General features: G+C 41.0%; 1 protein-coding gene across 1 annotated transcript in view; it reads right to left on the reverse strand.

Annotated features, from left to right (window-relative positions):
• DGKI (diacylglycerol kinase iota) overlaps positions 1–26,489 on the reverse strand; it is a 504,567-nt gene that overhangs the window by 196,434 nt on the left and 281,644 nt on the right. The window contains exons 11-16 of the mRNA XM_052638497.1: positions 25,373–25,455; positions 23,468–23,528; positions 11,857–11,970; positions 10,044–10,181; positions 6,678–6,756; positions 1,030–1,085 (exon numbers count right to left, since the gene is read on the reverse strand). Of these exons, the coding sequence (XP_052494457.1) occupies positions 1,030–1,085; positions 6,678–6,756; positions 10,044–10,181; positions 11,857–11,970; positions 23,468–23,528; positions 25,373–25,455 (531 nt within the window). The remainder of the gene's footprint in view (positions 1–1,029; positions 1,086–6,677; positions 6,757–10,043; positions 10,182–11,856; positions 11,971–23,467; positions 23,529–25,372; positions 25,456–26,489) is intronic.

The following is a 26,489-nucleotide window of genomic DNA, read 5'->3' on the forward strand; positions in this document are numbered from 1 at the left end:
AAAACAAATTCTCTGGAGTAAAGTAGTGCAGAGGCTGTCAAGTTGAAATCTCTCTCTTTGTTTTCAAAATGTAACTTATAATAAAACTTAAGATAGCAGTAGGAGAGAGAAAATGTAGGTAATTTCAAGGGTCAGTTTGGAGATCTGACGGCCTTTCCTGACCTTCCTGTTCATCCAGTAGACGCTGATAAAATCTTTAACTCGCCACTGAAACTGTCTTGTTTCACCTCTTTTTTACTTTAATCCCCTCTATCCAGTGGTATAAACTTAAGCACACTTTAAAAATCAATATTTTGGAGTCCCTCTGTTTTTTTTTTTCTTTCTAGCCATTCACATCCAGGGATGTCCCTGAGAAGAAGAAGTGAAAAGAGTGCCCCTTTATCTCATATATGCTTCCATGAAAAACCTCTCCATGGTCTCTTCATTTTGCATCCAAATGTCAATGCATAGGATACATACCTTTATGAAAACTACATTCTTACCCAAGACTTGCCATACATCTTTCAGCCTACCTAATTTTCCAGTTCTCTAGCTTGACTTTGATGTTTGTTTTTCACACCACTTCTTGAATATCATTCCCATTCAGCATAAGGGCTTTAGAGTTCAAAGATAATGAACTCTCTGCCAACCAACTTAAGAAATATACCTTACTTTTATCCTTCAACCAACACATTAAGCATTAACCATATATAAACATAGGGCTTCCTGGGTGGTGCAGTGGTAGAAAATTTGCCTGCAATGCAGGAGACCTGGGTTCGATTCATGGGTTGGGAATATCTCCCGGAGAAGGAAATGGCAACCTATTTCAGTATTCTTGCCTGGAGAATCCCATGGATACAGGAGCCTGGCAGGCTACAGTCCATGGGGTCGGAAAGAGTTGGACATATCTGAGCACACACACACATAGACACACATGTAAGCATCTGTGATGTGTATATAATTATTAGCATAGTATATTAGCATCTTTATTACCATCAGTAAATTAGTATAAATCACATGTAATCATTAAAAAATGAAATGTATACTTACCCCTGCATAGAACATTTTATTTCGAAAACGACTGTTGAATTTCTCTGGATTTGCTTCTGTGAAAGGGAAAAGGTGGTTTTGTTACAGACTTCATTAGAAGTAGTGAGTTAGATTAGCTCCTCCACATTCTCTCTGTCCCTCCCCATCCCAAGGAACCAACAGCTTCATTATCGTGCTTCCCTCATTTATAGGCAGTTGGCACAATAGCCCAGAGATATAAAATGTAGCCCCAAACTGTCATCAGTGGCAGTATCAACTGAGACATGCAAATTATTAGGCTCCAGCCTACTCCTATTGAATTAGAGTGTCTGGGGGCTGGGGTCTAGGAATCTGGTTTAACGAGTTCTCCAGGTGATTCCCATGCACATTAAAGGCTGAGACACTCTGGACTCTATTCAAAATAGAGGAGTGGTTGGAATACAGGGCAGCGATGAGAGAAGAAAGAGGGAAGGGAGAAGGAGGAGGGTCTACTGTCTGCTTTGACCTCCATGGAGCACAGCTTCCATAAACTATGTATGCAGCTCAAATCTAATATAGGGAATTTGGATAAAAATCAATGAAGAATTTGCGGTCACATTTTGCAAAAACTCCTAACTACCATCTACACTCTTGTTTGTGACAGGCCTCGAAAAACCATTTGATTTAGTGAAGATATGTAAATATTATATTATATGTGTGTGTGTGTGTGTGTGTGTTTATCTATGCAGCTTCCAGATGGCTCAGTGGTAAAGAATCTTCTTGCCAATGCAGGAGATGCAGTTTGATCCCGAGGTTGGGAAGATCCCCTGGAGAAGGAAATGACAACCCACTCCAGCATTCCTGCCTGGGAATCCCTCCTCCCAGAGGAGCCTGGGAGGCTATAGTCCATGCGGTTGCAGAGTCAGACACACGTGAGCACACACATATAGGCAGATACAGACATATACAGATGACCTGCAGAATGGACTCAGGGCAAAAGACAGCAGACTCTGACTGAGAAGGGTTTAATTTTGTGTCTGTTCCTGGATGTTATATAGATTGAAGACCATAAATAGATTAAACAAGAATCTCCATCAGAGAATGTTCACATGAATTCAAGGGATGATAAAATCCCCAAATGAAATACTATTTCCTTACACTCTGATAAAATTCCAAGACATTCCAAAGGAACCCACTGTCAACGTTCGTCTTTTGCTATTTTGTTCATTATCCTTTTTTTAGGAATAGATCTTTCTCCAAGTCATTGCTCATCAGACAGCTGGCTGACTGGCCAAAAGTGTCCAAATCCCAACCCTGTATTTGAATGGTAAGCATGACACCAAATGGCAAAGTTCACAGAAACCAAAATTTTACCTACAATAGTCTACCTCCTGGCCCCTATAATTCACATCCTTCACATGTGAAAAACTCATTCACTTCCTCCGAGGTCCCAAAAGGTCTCATTCCCATTACAGCATCAACTCAAAATCCAAAGACCTCATCTAAATCTCATTAGTTCAAACTTGCCAAATCTCATCATCTAAATCATCTAAATGATTTGGCTCTGAATGTAATCCATTTATAATGATAATGAAACCCTGGGTATAACCCATTCCATATTTTAACATATTAATCCCATCTTTGTGTACAGCACAATAACATATGTGCCGTTAAAATGGAATCCAAAACTCTACTTTTTTCTGTAATTGGTCTTGCCTATTAGGGAGATATTAGCAAATATAAGTTTAATGCTATGTTTATAAAAGCCAATAAGCAATTTGAACGTCATATAACTCATGTGTGCATGCTAAGTTGTTTCAGCCGTGCCCAACTCTTTGTGACCCCATGGACTGTAGCCCACCAGGCTCCTCTGTCCATGGGGCTCTCCAAGTAAGAATACTGGAGTGGGTTGCCATGCCCTCCTCCAGGGACTCTCCCTAACCCAGAGATTAAACCCATGTCTCTCACTTCTCCTGCATGGCCAGGCAGGTTCGTTACCACTAACGCCACCTAGGAAGCCCATACAACTCATACATCTTCCAAATTATCTGCACTGGATATTAACCCAATCTTAAGACATCGGTTATGTATACATTAATGACTTAAAAATCTATGCCTACAGTGACAGTGTCACCTTCAATTAAAATTCTATGTGTTGTAAAAATCTTTTCGTTCAGTCACTGCACCTTAAGGACAAATATTTTTACCAGCATTATCTTCATTTTTCTAACACCATGGCAAAAATCTTTCACTCTGTATTAACCAGTCATCTAACCCATCTTTATCACAAGCTCCTTTGTCCCTCTGTACTTTTCTTTCCTGTCTGAAATGCCGTTACCCATTTCACTTCTTGTCTGCATCACATTCCTTCTTTATTTCCCATCATATTCCCTCCTACCCTTTCTGAAAACTTTCCCGATACTTTTCTTCTGTCAACGATCCCCACCAAACTTTCATATTACTCACTGCCTATACATCTTCCTCTTACTATATACTCCCTCTACTTTTGTTTATCTTTTATATATGAGCCTATTCTCCAATTTAACATTCCATTCCTATAGCAGACATTTGAGACAGCCACTGGACTTGGCACAGGAGGATAAAAATAAGAGAGTCTTTTGCCCTTGTGTTGTTTTAAGAGGGGAAGACAGACCTGAACATGAAAATGAAAAATGTCATTTTGTATATGCCATAAAAAGATGTCTATATAAGACGACTCCACGGACTGTAGCCCGCCAGGCTCCTCTGTCCAAAGAATTTTCCAGGCAAGAATACTGGAGTGGGTTGCCATTTCCTTCTCCATATAAGATGAAGTGGGGGCAGCATGGGGGAGTGGGGTCTATACATAGAAAAAATCAAAAGTGTTCCAGAGCCAAGTACACTTGAATCTAGAATGATGAGTAGATGTCACACTGAGGTTCAAGATGGAAAAGAAGGTTACAGAAGCTTGGACAGGGTTTCTCAAAGGTCAACTGTGCCTGAGTCTTACTCCCTGGGAAAGAGCCTGGCAGTGTGTCCTTTGCAGTGATGGTGATGGTGAAATTTAGCAGTCCACTGAAAATAACACTTTTTCAAAGAAACCTGTCAGTTCACCATATGAATCATGAAACATTCATAATCCTTGAAACATGCTGATCTGCATGCCTCTTTATATTCAGAGAAAATAGCAAATCCTAAATCAAATTTAAATACTGCCTCTTCAGGAGTCATAATTGTATTTCCTTGACCTTGTAGTGTAAGGTTCAAATCCCCTGAATAATAAGCAATTTCAATGAGGGTATGACTCGAGTGTCCAATCTCAGACTAAAAGTTTGATGTGTTTAATATCCTTCATGTCCCCCAAAGACGACTATCTAATTCACATAGCTGGCAAAGTGAGACCCAGCTTTGCTACCTGATAACCATAATCATTGTTCAGTTCAGTTCAGTTGCTCAGTCATGTCCAACTCTGTGACCCTATGAATCGCAGCACGCCAGGCCTCCCTGTCTATCACCAACTCTCGGAGTTCACTCAAACTCATGTCCATCCAGTCGGTGATGCCATCCTGCCATCTCATCCTCTGTCATCCCCTTCTCCTCCTGCCCCCAATCCCTCCCAGCATCAGGGTCTTTTCCAATCAGTCAACTCTTCGGATCAGGTGGCCAAAATATTGGAGTTTCAGCTAATAGTGGACTAGAGTATTTTCAGTGTACTTCCTCAAGTACTGTCATAATGCAATAGTGTAAAGTACTGGGCAAGATTCCAACTGAAAACTGAATGACCAATCCTATCAAATCTCTGAATTTTGTTCCAAATGATTACATGTTCTGTTATACAACAGTTCAGCCAGATATGGCTTAGCCACTTTGAGAAGAATAAAACAGCATCTATTTCCCTATCAAATAAAGTATACCTTCTTCTTTTAAAAATCACTTTTTAAAATTTATTTTTTGGCTGCACCACGCGGCATGTTGGATCTGACTTCCTTGACCAGGGATCAAACCCACATCCTCTGCATTGGAAGCATGGAGTCTTAACCACTGGCCCAGCAGGGAAGTCCAATATACTTTCTTTCAGATCAAATTATTCAAATGTTTGCATTATTTACATACAAAGTCAATCAAAATGTTCAGCCTTTCTTTACTCCTTATTTGCTTTTCTACTGGTAATTCTAAAAGCATTTACACAGAAAATGCCAATAATAAACTGTCTCAAAATGAATGTCATTTTAATTGTCCCTTCTAAAAGAAATACAATACAGATACTAATAAAAGTCTGCAACTGTCCCATGTCAATTTGATGGGCTATTTCATATCTATGCCAAAAACTTTCTGCAATTGAATTTTTTAGGATTCTGCTTTAGTGAGATTTGTATTTATTACCCAGTCCATGTAAATGGATTGGCATAATTCCCAATTTATTGTATGTTTTGACTAATATCTAGTAGGTTATGCTATGCAAGGTTATGTTTTTTGGAATGGCTCTCTGAGGCTTTGAATCATTCTGCAAGTATTGGATGCAAATGATACAAGCTTTGTCATGAAGTCACAGTCCCTGAGCAGCTGCATTAGAGAACAGTTTGGAGTCTCAACTGTGGTTTGCATGGCTTCCAGCCACTATCTATCAACAAAAATAAGTACATATGACCCTAATGAAAATGAAGCCTCACTTTCTTCCTCCTCCTCCTCCACTGGAGCTTGAGATTTCTTGACTATCCAGGTAAAATCATGGGGAAAACCCCAATAAACAGAAAACAGAAAAAAAAAAAAATTAGCCTGATGGGCTGCCCTGGTGATTCATTGGTAAAGAATCTACCTGCCAATGCAGGAGACACTGGTTTGATTCCTGATCTGGGAAGATCCCACATGTCACAGAGCAACTAAGCCCGTGGACCGCAACTATTGACCTTGTTCTCCAGAGCCCAGGAGCTGTAACTACTAAGCCCAGGTGCCACAGCTATTGCAGTCCACATACCCTAGAGCCCATGCTAGGCAACAAGAGAAGCCACCGCAATGAGAAGCCCCTCACCCCGCAACTAGACAGTAGCCCTGGCTCACCACAACCAGAGAAAAGCCTGCGGAGTGACGGAGGTCCAGCATCGCCAAAAATAAATTACATTAAAAACACAGCTTGAGTAATTATACCTTTCATCATTAATAATGATTTCTTTTTTACTTAATGCAAAAAAGATAGACTAACAGATACTAAAAAGTCCACACCTCTGGTATAGACACGTCAGCCATCTGTTTCAATCTGTTTCAACCTGGTTCACCATTTCGTGTATATTGTGTACCGCCATCTCTAGATCCTCTCCATGAATATGGTATTCATTACTCTTAGTCAGCATCAATCCTCCCTTACCAGCTCTTTAGTCACTGTTTTTCCTTTTTTTTTTTTTTTTTAATCACTTCTTGGTCATTCACTGACTTTAGTTTCTAGTCTTACCTAAAAATTAGCAGTCTTGAGTCCTGGAGCACACATCTGGTCCTGACCTTTACTGTCTTTGAGACCCTAAACAACGAGGTCTCAGGGTAACATCTGTCCCAAGTTCCTATCTTACTGAGCTCCCACGGTCACCATGAAGCTCATATGGAGAAACAGCAGTAGAGCACACTGTGGACGCTTAAGTGATATGCAAACAAAAGGGAGCATGCAAAACACCTGCTGGAAACTTCCTCCCTGGGAGATGGAAATGGGACGTTGTCCTCACCTCTGGATTCATGGAACTCCAATGTGACGTGCGCATCGAATCCGAGGCTGAAGTAGTTATTGAAAACATTCAGAGGAAGCTGCAATGACGAACAAAGGCAGAGGTGAAGTTGAAAGCCAGACACCGGTCTGTGGGGCAAGTCCCTGGGAGAAAGACCAGTCACAACCCAATGTAGGGGTGTCTACATAGAAGGAACAAGGGATTTTTGAATTAATTCTTTAGGGAAAGCTCAACTCATAGGATACTCCCAAGAATTTTAAATAGTTTAGGAAACAAGAGACACAACACAAATTGTTAAATGAGAACCATTCTCATGGATATTATAACCCGAGAATCTTAAGGGCTGAAGGATGCACATTTGTAAGAGTTACAAGGGATGATTCACTAAACAAACTCTGCAAATAAATTTAATTGTAAGGATCACATCTAACCTTCTTAATCAGTGGATGCACATTTTTTGAAGAATTTATGTTCAGCAAATTAATATGGCAACTGAAAATAAATACCATTTAATTTATTTACCCTTATTTTCTAAAATTCTATATATTTTCAACAAAAGTCATGTAAGCAATAAGCCAGTGGGAGCCATTTACTTATTCTCAACCGAGAGAAAAACTAAAAGCTAATTAAGAGGGTAGCACTGACATACACACACTGTCATGTGCAAAAGAGACAGCTAGTGGGAAGCTGCTGCATAGCACAGGGAGCTCAGCTGTGACGGCCTAGGCAGGGGATGGGATGGGAGGGAGGGTCAAGAGGGAGGGGACACATGTGTACTTATGGCTGATTCACACTGTTGTACAGCAGAAACCAACACAACATCGTAAAGCAATTATCCTCCAATTAGAAATAAAACATATGTGTGTGTATTTATTAGCGTTCAGATTTTTATTTACTCTATTAACTCTTACGTCTTTAATATGACCATGAAATACGCAAACACAGACACATAGAAATATACAGAAGCCTCAGCTTTCCTTGCCAGAGTCCTCTGGGTCCCTGGCTGTTATGGCTGCAAGTTGAGTAACGGGAGGACAAACTACGTAGCCTGAAGTCCTGCATTAAAACTATGAAGCTGACATGATCTGAAGGCCTTTGGGTTAACGTGAGAACAATTAGGAAAGCATGTGGGAAATGCTAGAAGGCATATGGTGGTTCTTCCACTTTTTCTTCTGCAACTCAGATTGGAAGGTAAATGTTAAAGTAAACAGAGGGGAAATATTATCTCAGCCTGGATGATGTTTCCAGATAATGATCAGGTTTCTCCTCCAGAGAGAAATGCACTCCTCTTCTATTAGAAATAAGTGTTTAGCCTCAAGATTTCAAAAATTACTGGGTTTCCTATGCCCTTGATCAGTAAGATTTTTCTCTCTGACTAGAGCAATAATCTTGTCACAGTAAGAGAAAAATAAAATGAGAGGGAGAATCAGAGAGAGAGCAAGAGAGAGATTATTAATAATACAGAAACACAGAAATTGAAATAAACGATGAACCCATCCATGGAAGGCTGACTCAGAGCATGTACTGATTCAGAGGTCAGCTCAGCCCTTAGAAGTGGTTACAAGTGACTGGAGAACAGGGAGAGAAACTAAACACACAGAACAATGCCAAAACATGTCTCACTCTCCTGGCTTCACATTTGAGAATGTCCAGTTCCTGCACTTAAACAAAAATACAAGTCCTTAGGAACGACAGCAAGGGTTGGTGATCCTGCCAAAAGCACAGATATGTCCATTTCTACCATTTATGTTCTTTTGGCTATAATTCTAACCCATGGCTCAGCATCCGCTGATAACGTAGGAGAACATCTGGTCACCATCCTCTAAATAACATCACAATTTAATCTGTTTTAAGAGTTCTTATTCACATTTTCCAGGAAAAATTGCCCCAATTTCCTACACATCTCCTTACAAATCCACTTCTGAAACCCTTTAATTATCTGGATTAATGTCCCCAGGCTACATCAAGAAGTCTTTCCATTTCTTAAGCTGTTGGGAAAAGAATTAAATAGAGATTGCTATTGAGGGCCTAACCATTCCAAGTTGAGTGGGGATAGGACCTTAACATTTCCATCTGGCACATTTCTTTGTACTTTAGCTGTTTTACGCCCAGTTTCTATAAGTCAAATACATTACAAAGAAGTATTACATCCCAAGACGATACTTCCTTAAACAACACTGTGACGTTACGAACTTAAGATCAACTGAGCAATCATGATAACTATGAAAAACCTTAGCTTCTGGATCATAGTTTAGGTGAAAAAACTATGAAGGTAAGACAAAACATGTTTTAACCAATTTTAGTCAAATAAGTAACTTGAGCTTCTACCACAATTGGTCGGGATCTTGATGCTCATCAATAAAGGTGCATTTGTTGTTGTTTAGAAACTAAGTTGTATCTGACTCATTTTCAACCGCATGGACTATAGCCCACCATGCTCCCTTGTTCATGGGATTTCCCAGGCAAGAATACTAGAGTGGGTTGCCATTTCCTTCTCCAAGGAAAGGTGCACTGGTTTGGTCTAAAATGATACCGGATTCAAAGGCCGAAGCACCATGAAATCCTGGCTTCAATCAATGGTGTGATCCAATAGAGCAGGGATGCTACACAGATGCTGGGCCTTCACCCTACATCTACTTAATCAGAATCTCTGGGAACAGGGCCTTGCTATCTGCATTTCAGAGGACCACTGCCTGGAGATTCTTACACAATGAAAATGTGAAAACACTATCATAGAAGAAAAAGGCAAAGTAATAGAAAGCAAGTGGCTACTCAGAAACCTATCAGATTTATATGAAATTGAGGCCAGAACTTAAAACTGAATTCTCCCCTGAAGCTCCATAGTAGCATTTTTATAATTACATCCCTTGGTTTGTGAGATACAAGTTTAATCACTGAAGGAAAAACACTAAGTCAAACATTTATTTAGGTGTATCTTCGCATCCCAAACAAGTGATGAAATTGGAATTTTTGCTATCAGGCCAGAAATATCAGATGGTATCTTTCTATTGAAAGACCTTGTGCCTAATGTTTCAGGCCATATGACTTTTTTTTTTTTTTTTAATCTCCTCATGGGTTTAAGATTTTGCAATGAATTTGAAAGATTAGAAAACTGATACATTTCTTTCTGGTGTTGAATTTGAGGACAGAGAATAGCTCCCTGCGCTATGGAAGCCCTTAGGAAATCTTGATCTTTAGAAGTCTATAGGGCAGAATCACTGGACAGCATTATTCTCACAGCCCTAGTAGCTATGACCTCTATAGGAGGGAATCAGACATTAACTCTCCGGCCAGGAACGTATTTCCTGTGGCTCAGGCAGAAAATACTCCAGGGTTCCCTTTCTGCAGAAGGGAAAACTCTCTAACCTTACACACGCCATCTTCCAGTTCTTCAGGAGGCAAGTCTGGGTTTCTTTCCACGTGGAGGTTCCAGCGATCCAGCTGTACAATTGTCCCATCTTCTACTTGGCAAAGGATCTTAGAAACAGGCTCATCAGTGTAGCCCTAAGGAATCGAAGAACGAACACACTGCTGTCTGGAACAGTGGACAGAACAGCCAAAGGTATTGATAGTTTATGCCAGGCGGAGACCTTCTGCTATAGCTCTCTCTTTATTTTGCAATTAACAAGGCTGAGAGTAAACTGTTTCCCTTGAGATATTTAGAATTTAAGACAATAGTCACGGTTACCGTACACGGAAATACTATGCCTAGTTGGTTAGAGCGGAAGAATGACTTCTGTTAGCACCAAGAACTAACAGTCAATGGCAGTCATTTGAGAGCCATGCTGGATGGCTGTTTTTATCAGAGTGAAAACAGATTTCCCCACGTCTCCCTCTAGAGAAATTTGGAGGATACACAGAACAAGTGTACGTGGTGAAGCAGGAAAACAATCAAGCGACATCTGCTAGGTGATTTCTAATATTCCATTTCACTCACCTCTTCCTGACCTTGTCCTAAGACACCATTCCTTTCATGACCTAAGGCAAGTCTGACTGATGAAGAGCCCTGCTAGGGAGCTATCTACTTACTCCTTGAACACACATGACTGATAGCATGATTATTAAGGATGATCAAGTCATTGATTTAGATAAGAGGAACTAATACTGATAAATACACTAGCTGCCTCATAAGAATATATTATTTATACTATGCTTACATAAAATTTAAAAAAGACCTCTGGGAAGTTAATTCACCCAAGGCCAAATAAATATCTGCTGATGTAGTGACATAATTATCACCCATGGGAGGTTAATACACCCAAAAGCCGGATTAATACCTGCTAATATCTGAAGATAATTTTCATCGAGCCCAGCCCAGGCAATAATTTCATATGAGCAGTTAAAAAGCCAGTCAGGCAGCATATGTTAGCATATTGTGCTTACTTATTTTCCTAATATTATAAAAAATATTAATGATGATGAGGATAATAACAGTTTTTAAATGACTGTTGTTGTTTAGCCACTAAGTCATGTCCAACCCTTTGCAACCCCATAGACTGTAGCCCACCAGCCTCCTCTGTCTGTGGGATTTACCAGGCAAGAACCCTGGAGTTGGTTTGCTATTTCCTTTTCCAGGGGATATTCCTGACCCCAGGGATCAAACCCGCATCTCTCATCTTGCAGGAGGATTCTTTACCACTGAGGCACCTGGGAAGCCCCTTTTAAATGGCTGGTTAGTGGCAGATAAACTACTTTCAACAAGCTTGCCTGAAGTTGACTCCTGGGCGAAAAGGAAAATTGGTTACCTGTATAGCGAAAACTCTCATGACGCTGACCAGAACACTAAATGCTCAAACATAGACATGACTCTTCCAAAGTAAGAATCAGAAATCTGAACCAGGTTCATCAGGGCAGACCAGGGGTCAGGAGCAATTTGAGTCTCTGTAATTGCTTAATATGAGGACCAACCCACCCCCTGGATACCTGTGACTACTGTCTTTTGGTGGATAACTCAAAAAGACCCAGACATGCGTACTAAAGCCCATTTATAAAAATAAAACTTCCTCTTTAGCTGACTATAGATTTAAACTGAAGATAAAGCCATGGTTCATGGGGACCTTGATCCTCAACTCGAACTTGTTGCTTGAACAAGAGGAGCACATGTGCCTCCACTAGAGCATCTGTGGATTCGGGGACCCCACTGCTTGATGACGTGGGCAGCCCCTGAGAACATGCTTACCCCTCCCCAGTTGAGAGTCCGAGCCAGGTCATTCCCAGTCCCCAGAGGAAGGACCCCGACGGGAGGCTGAGGGCTCAGCTGCAGTTCATCCAGAATGGAAAGGATCCAGCCCACCTACAGACATTTGGGGGCCAGAAGAGATAGAAGAAAGATAAATAAGTTACAAAGAAAACAACCTGAGAATAGGAGGCTTTACAAGGAGCAAAACAGAATAGGCATATTTTTCTTTAAAAATCCAGCAACCAGGAAACAGAAAGGGCACTTATCGCAAGCAGTTTCAATGTGCCAAGTCTCTTCAAAGGGAAAAAGAACCATTTTGTATACACCATTTCATCTAAACAAAACTAGACCCGTTCATCATGTGTTTAACTAGTATGTGTGTGCTCTCAGTCATATTTGACTCTTTGCAACTCCATGGACTGGAGCCATGGGGTTGCAAAGAGTCAAATGCAGGCTCCTCTGCCCATGGCATTTTCCAGGTAAGAATACTGGAGTGGGTTGCCGTTTCCTTCTCCAGGGAATCCTCTTGACTTGTGGGATTGAACCCACATCTCTTGTGTTTAACTAGAGCTCTACTTTAAAATTCAGGAGAGTTTACAATTTAGGGAGGTTGGTTTATCCCTAGGGCATTTCAGGAAATCAGACTAAATCTCAATTCTGGCTCACACTGGCTTTGTCATCTTGATTAAATATTTGACCTCAGTAAGACTCATTTATTTGATTTTCAAAATGAGGATAATAATACCTACCTCACAAGACTGTTTATAGATTAAAACTAAAACATACATAAAAACCTTGATATGGTGCATAGCTTATGGAAGTACTCATTAAATGGTTACTCTGTACGTTATCATCTTAGAAATTAGTAGTGCTTTCCTAAATATCCCTACATTCCTCTTAATGAAACATTAAAAAACATAATTATGGATGAACTTAGTACTTATTACAAGCTTAGGCAGAAAGTGGATACTTATATACTAGAATCATATTCCTGTTCAATCTTTTTCTAAGATAAATAATACTTGGTGTTTTGTCTTATTATAACTATTTAGAAAAATTACCCCAAACTTGGAAACAGCAAAAAAGAAACCTGACTATCCTCACAATGTCATTCTAGAGCGGCGTCACAGGCTTATCTAAGAACTTTATGAGTGTAAGTTACTGGGAGAATTTTTGTCCTGTAGAGAGTTACAAACATTGAGAAGAGAAGATCACTTTAAATGCTCTGGTTCTATTCCCCCATCAGAACATAAACCAATTTTGTCTCAAATTTAGAAAAAATTATTCTGGTATAAACTACATAATTCTTTTCCTCTTCTTCTCCAATAAACTGGCGGTATTACCTTGCTAACTCCTTTATTACAAACCTAAATAAAGTTTTTAACATTTATTGATTCTAAAGTTGTTTGAGAATCATGTTTCAAATTTTTTAGAACTGTATTTTGACAGTACATTGATTGAACACTACTATATATAAAGCATGGAAATAAGGAACTGAAATAAAAAGACGAGTGAGACACTTAAGATAAGGCAGCATGGCTGCTCTCAAGGATTTTCCAATTAACAAAAAGAAGGGCATACTGATCTTTTCTGTGTGCTAGTCCCTAAGCTAAGCTTTCTACTGAATTATTAAACTTCAAAACAACTCTCTACAATAGATATAATTTTGATTCCCAATTCGTAGACAAAGAAACCAAGGCTTGAAAGTTTCCACTGCCTTAACATCACAACATTTGTACGGTAGAGCTGACATTCAAAGCTAGGTTTGCCACACATCAAAGGCCAACCTCTGAGCCGCTCTGGTGCAAGAAATGTTTCAGTAAAGAACTAAACTCAGCTCCCAAGTGGCCTGACCATCCCAGAGTCAATACCATGGACCTTTGTGATCTTTGGAGCACTGGGGAATCCTTCAGTTCAGTTCAATTTGTCGCTCAGTCGTGTCTGACTCTTCGCGACCCCATGAACTGCAGCACGCCAGGCCTCTCTGTCCATCACCAACTCCCAGAGTTCACCCAAACCCATGTCCATTGAGTTGGTGATGCCATCCAACCATCTCATCCTCTGTCGTCCCCTTCTCCTCTGCCCTCAATCTTTCCCAGAATCAGGATCTTCTCAAATGAGACAGTTCTTCGCATCAGGTGGTCAAAGTATTGGAGTTTCAGCTTCAACATCAGTCCTTCCAATGAACACCCAGGACTGATCTCCTTTAGGATGGATTGGTCGGATCTCCTTGCAGTGGAAGGGACTCTCAAGAGTCTTCTCCAACACCATAGTTCAAAAGCATCAATTCTTCGCCACTCAGCTTTCTTCACAGTCCAACACTCACATCCATACATGACCACTGGAAAAACCATAGCCTTGACTAGAGGGACCTTTGTTGACAAAGTAATGTCTCTGCTTTTGAATATGCTATCTAGGCTGGTCATAACTTTCCTTCCAAGGAGTAAGCATCTTTTAGTTTCATGGCTGCAATCACCATCTGCAGTGATTTTGGAGCCCCCCAAAATAAAGTCAGCCACTGTTTCCACTGTTTCCCCATCTATTTGCCATGAAATGATGCAGAATCCTTGGAAACTGCTTAATCAAATTCAGTTAATTTGCAGATTTATTAACTGAGGTACACAGAGGCTATGGTATTTGCTCAAGACCAAATAATCAGAAGTGAAATAAACAAGAGTCATAACCAGTTCTGCTGACCCCTTATCTAAAACCCTTTCTCCTCCACAGTGACTATTTTTTAGGATGTCAAACTTGCCCATCCATCAAGAAGCCTAAAACTGTGTTCACCTTTTAGAAATGGGCAACACAAGGCTGGCCCAAGGTGGGAAACTAAAAATTTAGATCTACATGAGGGTCCACAAGTCCCCTCATTCCCCCAAACTGAGCAAAGAATCCCTAGACAAGTTCTCAGATTCCCACCCAGGGCTTCTTTAGCTCTTCTTTAGCAAGCTCACTAAGCTTGCTATCAAAGTAAAAGAAAAACAAAAAAGCCAGATGCTAAAGTAGTGCTAATGACTCTGTTAGAGGTTGTTCCTCAGCCGCTGAAAACACAAACGAGATCGAGTCAAAGCAGAGGCCTCTAACAAATGATGAGCAGGGGGTTTAAAGGTCATGAAAACGGACATGAAAATTCAGAAATCCCAACAATCTGGGCTCCCTGACTACAGCTGTAAACAGCCCTGAGTAGAACCAGAGACTCTGAGAGAGGAGGTGGAACTTACTGGAAATCTAATTCAATATCCCATATACAGCAGGGAAAAGAATACAGACTCTTTAACTTCTCTGAGACATGCCCTGGCAGCTCCCCTATTCTGATTTATACTCACAAGTCAAATCAAAGTTCTTTTAGATAGATTTAAATTAGAAATATTTTTCTTGCGGTCCTTTGAAATAGGTCTGTCTTTTCTGGATAAAGATAATGCTATGAGTTCACACTTTGAACATTCTATTTCCCTCTAGACATAAAAATAAGAGGAAAAAAAAGAGTCTCCATGGGTCAGAAACAAAGAAAGCACAGAGGGGCAAGCAGAGGAAGCCAGGCGTTTGGCTTCTGTCTGATGACAGGGGATAAAAGTTCACCCCTTGCTGGCAGGAGGCTGTGTATGAACCAGACTCCCTATGTGGTCAGAAGAAAAGAGGCCAAGAAGAGAGAGTGAGGAGCCACTGCCTGAGGCCATCATCCGCAGAAAGCTGTGATGCCTTAGGGCTGGAGGGATAAAGCTTCTATTAGTGAATTGAAATGCCCATGAGCTTGTTGACACACCTGAAACACCCCTGACCCAGGGTCAGGATGGGAGCCCTAACCGCTTATAGAAAACCCAACTCGAGTCTCAGGATCCTGGAAACCATCCAAACTCCTAAAAAAGATTAGCACAAGGGTGCAGAGAAAGAAAAGGGAAAAATCACACAGCAAAAAACTTCCTCTGCAGTCGAGCCTGCAGAGAGAAATTCTAAATACCAGAAAGAACACTAAGAGTAAGACAGAGCAGAAGGTCAGAGAATAATTTACAACCCATAAAACACAAATAATTGTCGAGTAACTTTGAAATAAGTGTCCCATAACTTCCATGAATTGATCAAGTGTCTCCTAATAGTGTTAGGTAAAGACAACCAGGACCCCGAAAAGAGTGATCTAACAGGCTTTTTAATGGTGAAGCGCTCCCGGGCGGGGTTCCCCGACTGAACGAGGCAGGTCGAGGAAGTCAGCGCTCGGACTGGACCGTGTTAGAAGCGGCTTATATAAGTTTGTTGCGAAGGATGGTCAGGTTAATGAGCGGGAGTTCGGATAGGTCGCCAGGCCGAGGCGTCGCGGGCTGATAGGTCCTTTTACGTGGCTTTAGCTGGCGAGGTGTGCTGTCACTGGTCCCCAGGATCTGGGCAGCTCCTTCCATTAGGGACTTCCCCCGCCGGTGAGAGGGAGAGGAGGGGCGGCCCATTATGGCCCCCCGGGGTCCAGCCTTACAAATAGATCTTTATTTTGTGTGTCAAAATTTTTTTGGGGGGGGGGCCTCCAAAATCACTGCAGATGGTGACTACAGCCATGAAATTAAAAGGCGCTTATTCCTTGGAAGGAAAGTTATGACCAATCTCAGCAGCATATTAAAAAGCAGAGACATTACTTGCCAACAAAGGTCTGTCTAGTGAAGGCTATGGTTTTTCCAGTGGTCATGTATGGATGTGAGAGTTGGACTGTGAAGAAAGCTGAGTGCTGAAGAACTGATGCTTTTGAACTATGGTGTTGGAGAAGACTCTTGAGAGTCCCTTCCACTGCAAGGAGATCCAACCAGTCCACCCTAAAGGAGATCAGTCCTGGGTGTTCATTGGAAGGATTGATGCTGAAGCTGAAACTCCAATACTTTGGCCACCTCATGCAAAGAGTTGACTCACTGGAAAAGACCCTGATTCTGGGAGGGATTGGGGGCAGGAGGAGAAGGGGATGACAGAGATGAGATGGCTGGATGGCCATCACTGACTCGATGGACATGGGTTTGGGTGAACTCGGGAGTTGGTGATGGACAGGGAGGCCTGGCGTGCTGTGATTCATGGGGTCGCAAAGAGTCGGACACAACTGAGCGACTGAACTGAAGAGATCTCTGATCAGTATAATTGTCCTCATTCAAACTTTAAGAATTGGTCCTTTCTTTTTCTTGGAAGGCTGCCAAGATTCCACATGACACTGTGGTGTGATTCCACAAAATGGCAAGAGTCCTTTGGACCCTCTGACTTGTCACCATCCCCTTTCTGTTTTAGACTTGGCCTAAGTATAGGCTTCTCCAGTGGTTCAGATGGTAAAGAATCTGCCTGCAAAACAGGAGACTCAGGTTTGACTTCTGGGTGGGGAAGATCCCCGGAGATGAAAATGGCAACCCACTCCAGTATTCTTGCCAGAGGAATCCCTTGGACAAAGGAGCTTGGTGGGCTATAGTCCATGGGGTTGCAAAGAGTCGGACATGGACTGAGCTACTTTTGCTTCACTTTCAAGCATAAAAGGAAAACATACAGTTGATTTGAATGTAAAGGATCTTCCCCTTTCTTATCAGTTGATCTGGTTTAAAAAAAAAAAACAAAAAACAAAAAAACTGCAGAAATAGATTCTCTCTCCTTTTCCCAATAGCCAGTTTGTTGTTGTTCAGGCACTAAGTCGTATCTGACTCTTTGCCACCCCATGGACTGCAGCACACCAGGCTTCCCTGTCCTTCACTATCTTCCAGCGTTTGCTCAAACACATGTCCATTGATTTGGTGATGCCATCCAATGGCCAGTTAATCAACCATTTAATTTTCCCCTGATACAAGCAGGCATCATCAATTATATAACCCTTGGAGTCATCAAACGTCTCCTGCCTTTCACAGCACAGATTTTTTTGTCTTGAATCCATATTTGGCTCACAGTTCTTTGGCTAACGTGGCTCTTGCTCTTTCTTTCACACAACTCTTGAATAATTTTTCTCATCCAAGAGCTACATCTTCCCAACAACCATCTTCCCCAAAAGGCAACATAACCTAGGAAAGGCACAGAGATGGGGGAGACTTGCTGGCTCCATCACATACTGGCCAGGTGAGCTTAGGCAAGTCAGTTAACCTAATTCCTTCCTATGTAAAAAGGGGCAACAGTACTTGCCTCATATGAGCATTTTATCAATTAAATGACATAAAGACATTGATTAGCAGGTGCCTGACAAATAGGAAACCCTAAAATTAACATTTACTGCTCTGACTTAAGCTATATATTTTTCTTCTTTTTTCTTTACTTCATCCATAAAATGGTCTAGTTTCCTAGAAGCAAAATGCCTTTTTCCTGTGTCTCCACTTCGAAGTTGAGCCTTGAATTTTACAGATCGATCCCAATGCTGACTGCCAACAAGTCACAAAGTCTTTCACAGACTATCAAAAAAGTAAAACCCAAGCTGTACTATAGCAGAAAGGTGAAAGAGACAGGGGATGGGGGTAGAGGGGGCAGGGCAGTGGTGGGGAGAGACTATATACCTACAAGAGAAGGAGGCATAAAAGGTCTTCAGGAATAGTCCGTGTCTCCGCCCCTATGAGAACAAAACTATATAAAAGGTCTTAAAGCCCGTTATCAGCGGCTCTCCCTTCCCAGGACCCAGGACTCTGCTCCTGCTGGAAGCCCAGATGCATATTGTGGGCAGGACTGTATTTGCTGGGAATTTTGCATTATCCCAAATCATCTCCACAAGCACCTCTTCAATTAAACTTAAGTAATTGCAACAGAGGACACTGAGCATATTTCGCATCACAACTGAAGAATGGGCTGTCATGTTGCAGGTAGCAGAGCTCCTCCTGCCTTCTGTTAGGCAAAGCAAGGCTGACAAAGCTAGCTCACCAGGGTCCCCGGCTTCAGCCCTGAGGCTGCAGCAGTTGCCCGATGCTGCCACCTCCTGGCCACATCCAGCTATAACTATCACCAGATAATTTCCCAAGTACAGGAGGAGCAGCGTTTTCATTCAGCAACATGCTAGCTTGTGAATGGACTGAGGGGCGGGCGAACAGGACCGTGAATTGACATTTTCTTCGAACAGAGCAGGTGCACAATTGCCTTTCCTCATATTATCTGCAGGCAGAAAAGTAAAGGATTCTCATATGAAGAAATCAAAAGAACAAGGGGAACGTTTTTGCACCCTGAAAGACCATCCAAAGGCAGCATTTGACAACTAGGTTTCCTTTCTAACATGTACACTGCCATTCGTCCTCTTGATATTTTTATATTTGCACTTAATAGTTTACAAAGTCACTCTATGGTAAGATAAATGTTTAAAATCAACGCTAAAGGAATTGAGAAAAAAGCCAAAATATGAGTTTTTGTTTTTTTTTTTTAATACAGTGTAGACTTTAGGCTGTCCATTCTCTCACTGGCATGAAGATAACTGAGGTTACACCGTGGGCTGTTTCTCAAGAGACTCTGGGATGTGGAGAGGCTGAGAGAAGAGGCATGTGGAACAATTTACTTGTCCTGTCAGTTAGAGGGAAATAAACCTTTCTTCCCTGTTCTGTGGCTGCAGTGAGCCAGGGCATGGGCGTGCCTTCTGTTTAGCATGTATCCTCACCTGGGGATGCCAACTGAACCGGAAATAGGCATGCTGTAGTTCGAGCCCATTTAACTCCAGCCCTTGGGAAAGACGTCAACAGGGTTAAGGGTGGACCTTTGGGTCCAGCTCAGTTCATCAAGGCCAAGGGCAGGTAACCACAGATCACATTACACCTTAAGGCTCCTTCAGGAGGGGAGGGGACCTGTGACTTTAGTGTCTCAGTTTACAGACTCCTTGCTAGTCACGCAGCAGCCATGGGGAGTTCGATGGGTGGAGATGTGGCCGCAGAAAGCACAGAACGCAAATCTACCCCAAAGACAGAATATGTCTAGCTTAAAACATGAAAATTTGAGATCATTCTGAGTTATTTTCTCTCCGCCTAGAGATCAAAGATGGGACCAGCCGACTGGATGCCTGCAACTATGTGACCATCTTGGGATTCTGTAAACCAGAGCCTGATACTGTGGCGCTGTCCCCCGCAGCTGCCACTGGCCAGGTGTGGTCACAGACTGCTCAAACGTGGCTGATCCAAACTGGAGGCGCTGTAAATTTAAAATATAGGCTGGTTCTGGAGACAATACAAACTGAGCTTAAAACATCCCATTAGTAACTTTACACTGACTGTGTGTTGAAATGATAGTATCTTGGATATACTGGGTTGGGTTAAAGAAATATATTATAAAATCAATTTCACCTGCTTCTTAGTTTTTTAAAGTGTCTTCTAGAAAACTTAAAGACTGCAGCTTATATAACAGCTCTCCTAAACAGCAATGGTCTATAGTAATATAATGCTACAGTTGTGAAGAGCCTTAGGGATCCAAATGTATCTGTTTTCAGACTTAGAACATCTCAGAAGGGGTTAAGGAACTTGCCAAAAGCCACAGCAACGGTGGCACAAGTATCTCTTCCTCTTCCAAGTTCAGTATATGCCTTTGTACTTTTTAACAGCATCAAATTAAAGTAACTCATACTGAAGCCTAAGAACTTTTTTCAAATTAATGTAAGATGTCTGTATATTAAATAATACTTTGTATATAAACAGATGTGATTAAGGATTAACATATCCTCATCCCAACCAGTCCAAAGCATTCCATTTCTGATTCCTCCTAGAACCCTGTCACTTAGAATTCTGACAACCTCTGCAGTGATAGACATACTCACTAAATGAAGGCTGAGCACCTGATGTCAAACATATACCCGGCACTCAGGAATTATCCTTCATTTGCCAAGAGCCAAGAGGTTCTCTTCATGATTCCATCAGCAGGCCTCTCCTTCAAACAAACACTCAAAATTAAAAGTTTCATATTCTAAACTGATCAAATTAAAAACATTAATCACGTACCTTGATAAACACATCATAAACCCCAGATACCTTTCACAGGACAACTTGTTTTAACAAGGTAAAATAAAATAAAATCTGGTTTTATATAAGGTAGAAGATATGCAAAGTTTTGATTCTACATGATTGGACTACAGAGGTTACCACTGACAAAAATAATTAGCTCAAAAGAATGCATCAATTCTAAGGGAAATATACCACTTTTCATAGCTGTTATACATATAAATGTCTACTGCAGTTGTGAACTATGTAGAAAGATGTAAAAACTGAAGCTAGGATCATAGATAAGGTACCAGGGAGGAAACAGCACCTAGAACACAAATGAGAAGTTACATCCAGGCTTCTGGAAGACCTAGCTCATGGTCTAGGTCTTCCAGATACCCAATTAAAAAGATACCTAATTATGGTATATTTAAAGAAGAGATGCTAGAAAAGACAAGAAAAGCAGGAGAACCAGGTAGTCTGCAAGTCAAGAAGGTGGCATTAATGACACCAGAAAGTATTTCTAGAAATTCAACACTGTGATTGGATCTGCTCATTAGAACTCCTTATGTGTGTTGTTGCTCAGTAGTTGCTCCATCATGTCCAGATTCTTAGCAACCCCATGGACTGTATCCACCAGGCTCCTCTGCCCATGGAATTCTTCAGGGAAGAATACTGGAGTGGGTTGCCATTCCCATCTTCAGGGGATCGTCCCAACCCAGGGATCAAACCCATGCCTCCTTCATTGCAGGTGGATTCTTCACCATCTGAGCCACCAGGGAAGCTCAGAAATCATAAGGGTGGTACCAAATCTCATTCATTATGGGTTTTGTCCCATTGATGGCATCACTGACTCAATGGACATGAGTTTGAGCAAACTCCAGGAGATAGTGAAGGACAGGGAAGTCTGCTACAATCCATGGGGTTGCAAAGAGGCAGGCACAACTTAGCGACAATGATAAATCTCTCATTCTGGGTTCTGTCTATTAAAATGTGTCAGGCACTCTATTAAAACTATTCTCCTGAAAACCACCAGTTACCTCCTAGTCTCCAAATCCATAGTAATCCTTCAGTCTCTTAACAATATAATCACTGTCTTGAAACTTCTTTGGGGGTTGTTTTCCTTGATAAGACTACTGGTGGTCCTTCTCCTTCTATCTTTTTCTCTTCTTTTGAAATTCAGCTCTGACTCCATAATTACAAATGTTTCACATGTGTCTGGACCTAGAACAGTGCTTTCTACACATACCTGCTGAATTAGGGGAGAAAAGCCGTGAGGTGGGGGGAGGGGGGTGCGGGCAGAGAGAGGTGATGAGAGACTCAGGGGAGAAGGGGAAGTTTGGAAGGTGGGACAGCCAGTCCATGATGAAGCCTGATATACGAAGACGGCACAGGCAGCCAACACAGATTGGAGGTAATTGTCATTTAAGAGAGAGAAAGGACCCTGAATTCAGGATACCAGGGCTATCCCAACAGTCAAACAATTCTGGAAAGCACCAGGTTAAACAAAGCAAAATAGGTTTGGCTTCTTTAAGACTTTAGAATGAATCTTATAAGCTAATAATGTGTATCAGAGTTTCAAAGAATAGTAAACACTATTTTCTCAACTGAAAATTGTTTTCCTCTCTGCAGAAAATCTTAAAGGACTAGGGAATCACTGTTTAATTTCTTTCTGGTTGTGCTTATTAGTATATAATGTGTATTCAGTGCAGCATTAACTGCTCACGTGCTGTGAGAGATAAAATTAGAAGATTCTGTTGCTACCTTTGAGAATAAAACATTCTAATTAGGAAAATTAGAGAAAAGCCAAAGATAGTTCATAATAAAATCCTATGAGATCAGACTCTAAATACAGAAGAAAAGATACTGAACAGCAAAATCTAAATGTCACCATTCTCAATTAGTTGCCTTTGCTAAATATAGCAACATAAGTAGAGGGCAAACTGAGAAACAGATGAGACAAACTGGGGGAAATACACCCATGATATTAAACGTCAGCCCAATTCCATCTTTTCTCCTAAAATGACTCCAAAGAGGACCAACTGTGATCTTTAAGACAAAACGTTGGTCAATATTCTTTTATTTCCACAAGTAAAAAATAAAAAGCAATAATTCAATTGTGTATGCATATTTCTCTTCCAGAATTGTGACCAACTATTAAGAATATCCAGAAATAGGTCAGTTTCTGTTTTAAAAATCATTTAGTCATCTACGATCTTCATTCTAGTGATGTGGCTAGAAGATCACTTCTAGTGATCAAAAGGTCATTCTAGTGATCTAGTGATCTTCATTCTAGTGATCCTTACTTTGTGGAACAGGGAGACACAGGGCAGGAGCGGGGGAAACAGAATTTAGAAAGATCAAGACTGAATCCTTAAGGGCAATAACAAGAGTCCCTCCTAACCCTTAGGGGCTTGGATTCACATAAGAGACAAATGCTTTAGGGCAGTGGTCCCCAACCTTTTGACACCAGGAACCGGTTGCATGGAAGATAATTTTTCCAAGGACCAGGGTCAGGGGAGGATGGTTTGAGTGCATTACACCTTCTGTGCACTTTACTTCTATTCTTATTATACCAGTTCCACCTCAGATCATGGAGTATCAGATCCCAGAGGTCGGGGACCCCTGTTTAGGGGACTGGAAAGACTGTGAGGTGGGAATGAAGAAAGACACATGTTTTCAGGAGAACAAATGGCAGACGGAAGAAACAAGGAAGAGAACCGGATTCTCTTTCAAGGACCTACCGTTCCATCCCCACCACAGGCCAGAATCCGCAGGTTTGGTACCTTCCTATACAACTCAAGCCTGTGGAGGAAACAGGAAAAAGTTAACAAAAGAGCCTATCCCTGGCCATGGCAGAGAGCATTATTCCAACACACAGCACAAAAGAGGGCGAGGGGGCAGGTGAAGAGAATGTATAATCATGAGGATGGTAATACCCTCAAAACTAATTACAAAGTGACCCGATCTGAGTGATCACAAGAGGACTGACTCCAACAATCAGATGACCATTTTCAAGTGGCCGGTATTGGAACATCCTGGCGCTTATTTCCCATAACTCCTATTAATGTGTCAACTCACATTATTTCCCTCATTCGTGTCAACTTCCTTCTTTTTCTTTCCAGTCATTCTCCTCCTCCTTTCTCACAGAAAACCATCATTAATCAATAGTCCTTATAAGTCTCTTCCTTATATTTGATTAGCTTTCCTCAGATCTATTTATTTTTCAGAGTTATACTTCCCACTCTTAACCCTAGAAGACCTTCTGCAGAGAGAGGGACACCCCACTAGCATTATTACAACTGCACCCACAATTCCACTCACTTGCTAATACTAAAACCTCCATTTATACTTCTCAGCCCAAAGAGGGAAGATGTACCGAAGTTTATTTTGTCTCCTTGAAAATAGATCTTTCCTGTTGTCTCTGAAGAAAATGTAATGACACTTCCACTACGAAACTGTCTGCTGAAGTGAAGATTCTAATGGCTCTATTCCAGAAACATCACCTTATTTACATCAAATGACATTTTTTCTGAAAACAGTTCCTGTCTTGCCATATTCTTTATGGTGATTTATGAAGTTATCTACCTAAAGTCTAACTGAAAATGATAAAATCTTAAGGAAAGTAAACATAAAAGGGCAAAACCCAGGACAGTAGATTTGATTTAATACATCTGAATGCAGAAAAAAAAATAGAAGTCTTATAGCAAACTCTAGTGGCAAAGAAGTTCATAGATTAGAAGAATGACAACAGAAATTAATTTTCATAATTAATGTTCTCCTGCATGCTTAAAATATATAATTTATCCATTTCATAGAGGAATATTATTTTTTTAGAAATTATCTGATAAATTCTCAGAAATTATCTGAGTGCTTCTTTGCCTCTGATATTACTTATTGAAAAGTAATTATTATCTCTTTAGCTCTAAGGTTTAACATATGAAATCTGAACTATCATATTAGATGGGTTTTCAAAAGGGAACCAGACAACAGCAGAAACATCCCTGGCTCTTTCCTACCATACACCCTTCCACCAAAAGGAAGATATGAGATACATGTAACCTACAAGTAGACTTTATTTTTGACCCCTTTCAATGAAAAATAGAGAATGAAATTTCTGAGAGGCTCAAACAAGGAATTAAACAGGAAATAGAATGTCTCCCCCACTCTGCTATGGAATCTATAGGTATAATCAATTCACTCGTTTCACAAGTGATCATGGATGCATATATATATACACAATCTCTAAATCAAATAAACAAACACATTCATAAACAGATCATGGCCATTCTCCACAAAGAAACACTTGTTCCTGTTAAGGGACATCTCCAAAGCCATACATGCAGAAGTAGAAAAAGGATGGATCCTCTCTCAATCCAGACTTGCCCCTTATCCACAGTTACACACATCTAAGCAACAAACACATGAGGAGTTAGTAACACACAGGATATGTGTTGAATGAAACTTAGCCAGGGAAGAGGGGAAACATCAGGTGAAGTTTTAGAGGGAGAGTAGTAGAGGTGAGCAAGTAGATGAAAGACAGAGAATGCTTCACGATGTAATCAAATAATAGAGCAGGACCCCAAAGCAGAGAGACCTTCTCACTCGCCTAAAGCGGTATGAAGCACAGAGGGTATTTCCAGACTTACGCGTCTTTCGGTCCTTCCTGAGAAAGGTCAAAGACTTGCCGTGGATTCAGGTACCACATGAACATCTGTAGGACTTTGGTTCCCTGCAACAACAGCAACGAAAGACAATAAGAGGAGGCGGCTTCCAAATATTAGCTCCTCATTTAAAGAATAAAAATAAATCCTGTTCTGAAAAATAATGTCGAACCATACAGACTAGTAGTTAAAAGTCATGGGCTTTGGCCATCTCTACACATAGGCTGAATGCTTACATACACGCTGTTAACTCATGAAACTCTGAGCAATTTCTCTAATTTCATTAAGCTCAGCTCTCAATGCAGAGATAAAAATGTCTACTTCACAGTGTGCTGTGTGCTAAGTCACTTCAGTCGTGTCCAATTCTTTGTGACCCTATGGACCATAGTCCACCAGGCTCCTCTGTCCATCGGATTCTCCAGGCAAGAATACTGGAGCGGGTTGCCATTTCCTCCTCCAGGAGATCTTTCCAACCCAGGGATCCATCCTGTGTCCCTTACGTCTCCTGCACTGGAAAGAGAGTTCTTTACCACTAGCACCACCTAGGGAGCCCTTCACAGACTTGTTGCAAAGATTAAATACAGTGTGGCATGCAGTAAGTGCTTAATGATTGAGCCCTATTAGCTTTTGTCATCATTATCTAATTCATGAAAATCCACATAGGAAAGTTAGTCAACTTATGCAATTTAACATTAATTTTTATTTTATTGTGCAGATTACTAGTGTCTTTGCATAATATGAAATATGGACAGTATTAACTAAATATAATTTTCTTGAAATAAATGTTTTTAACCACAGCACAAGTATCTCAGGCTCCCCATTATTTATAATATATGGTGTTTTCAAATCTTACTTTGACATTTTTCAATTTCCATGTCTGTACCTGTGTCTATTTCTCAAAACCATTTCCGGAGTGTCTTGAGTAATTGCAACATTTATAGAGCTGTCATCATGGCAAATACAAGGCACTTCCAGAGGTCATCTCTTAAAGTGAATTGAGCAAAACAATAAAAGAATAATTTTTACATTCAGTTCAGTTGCTCAGTCGTGTCCGACTCTTTGCGACCCCATGAATCGCAGCACACCAGGCCTCCCTGTCCAT

The sequence above is a fragment of the Budorcas taxicolor genome, chromosome 4 (genome assembly GCF_023091745.1).
Source record: "Budorcas taxicolor isolate Tak-1 chromosome 4, Takin1.1, whole genome shotgun sequence".
Lineage (NCBI taxonomy): Eukaryota > Metazoa > Chordata > Mammalia > Artiodactyla > Bovidae > Budorcas > Budorcas taxicolor.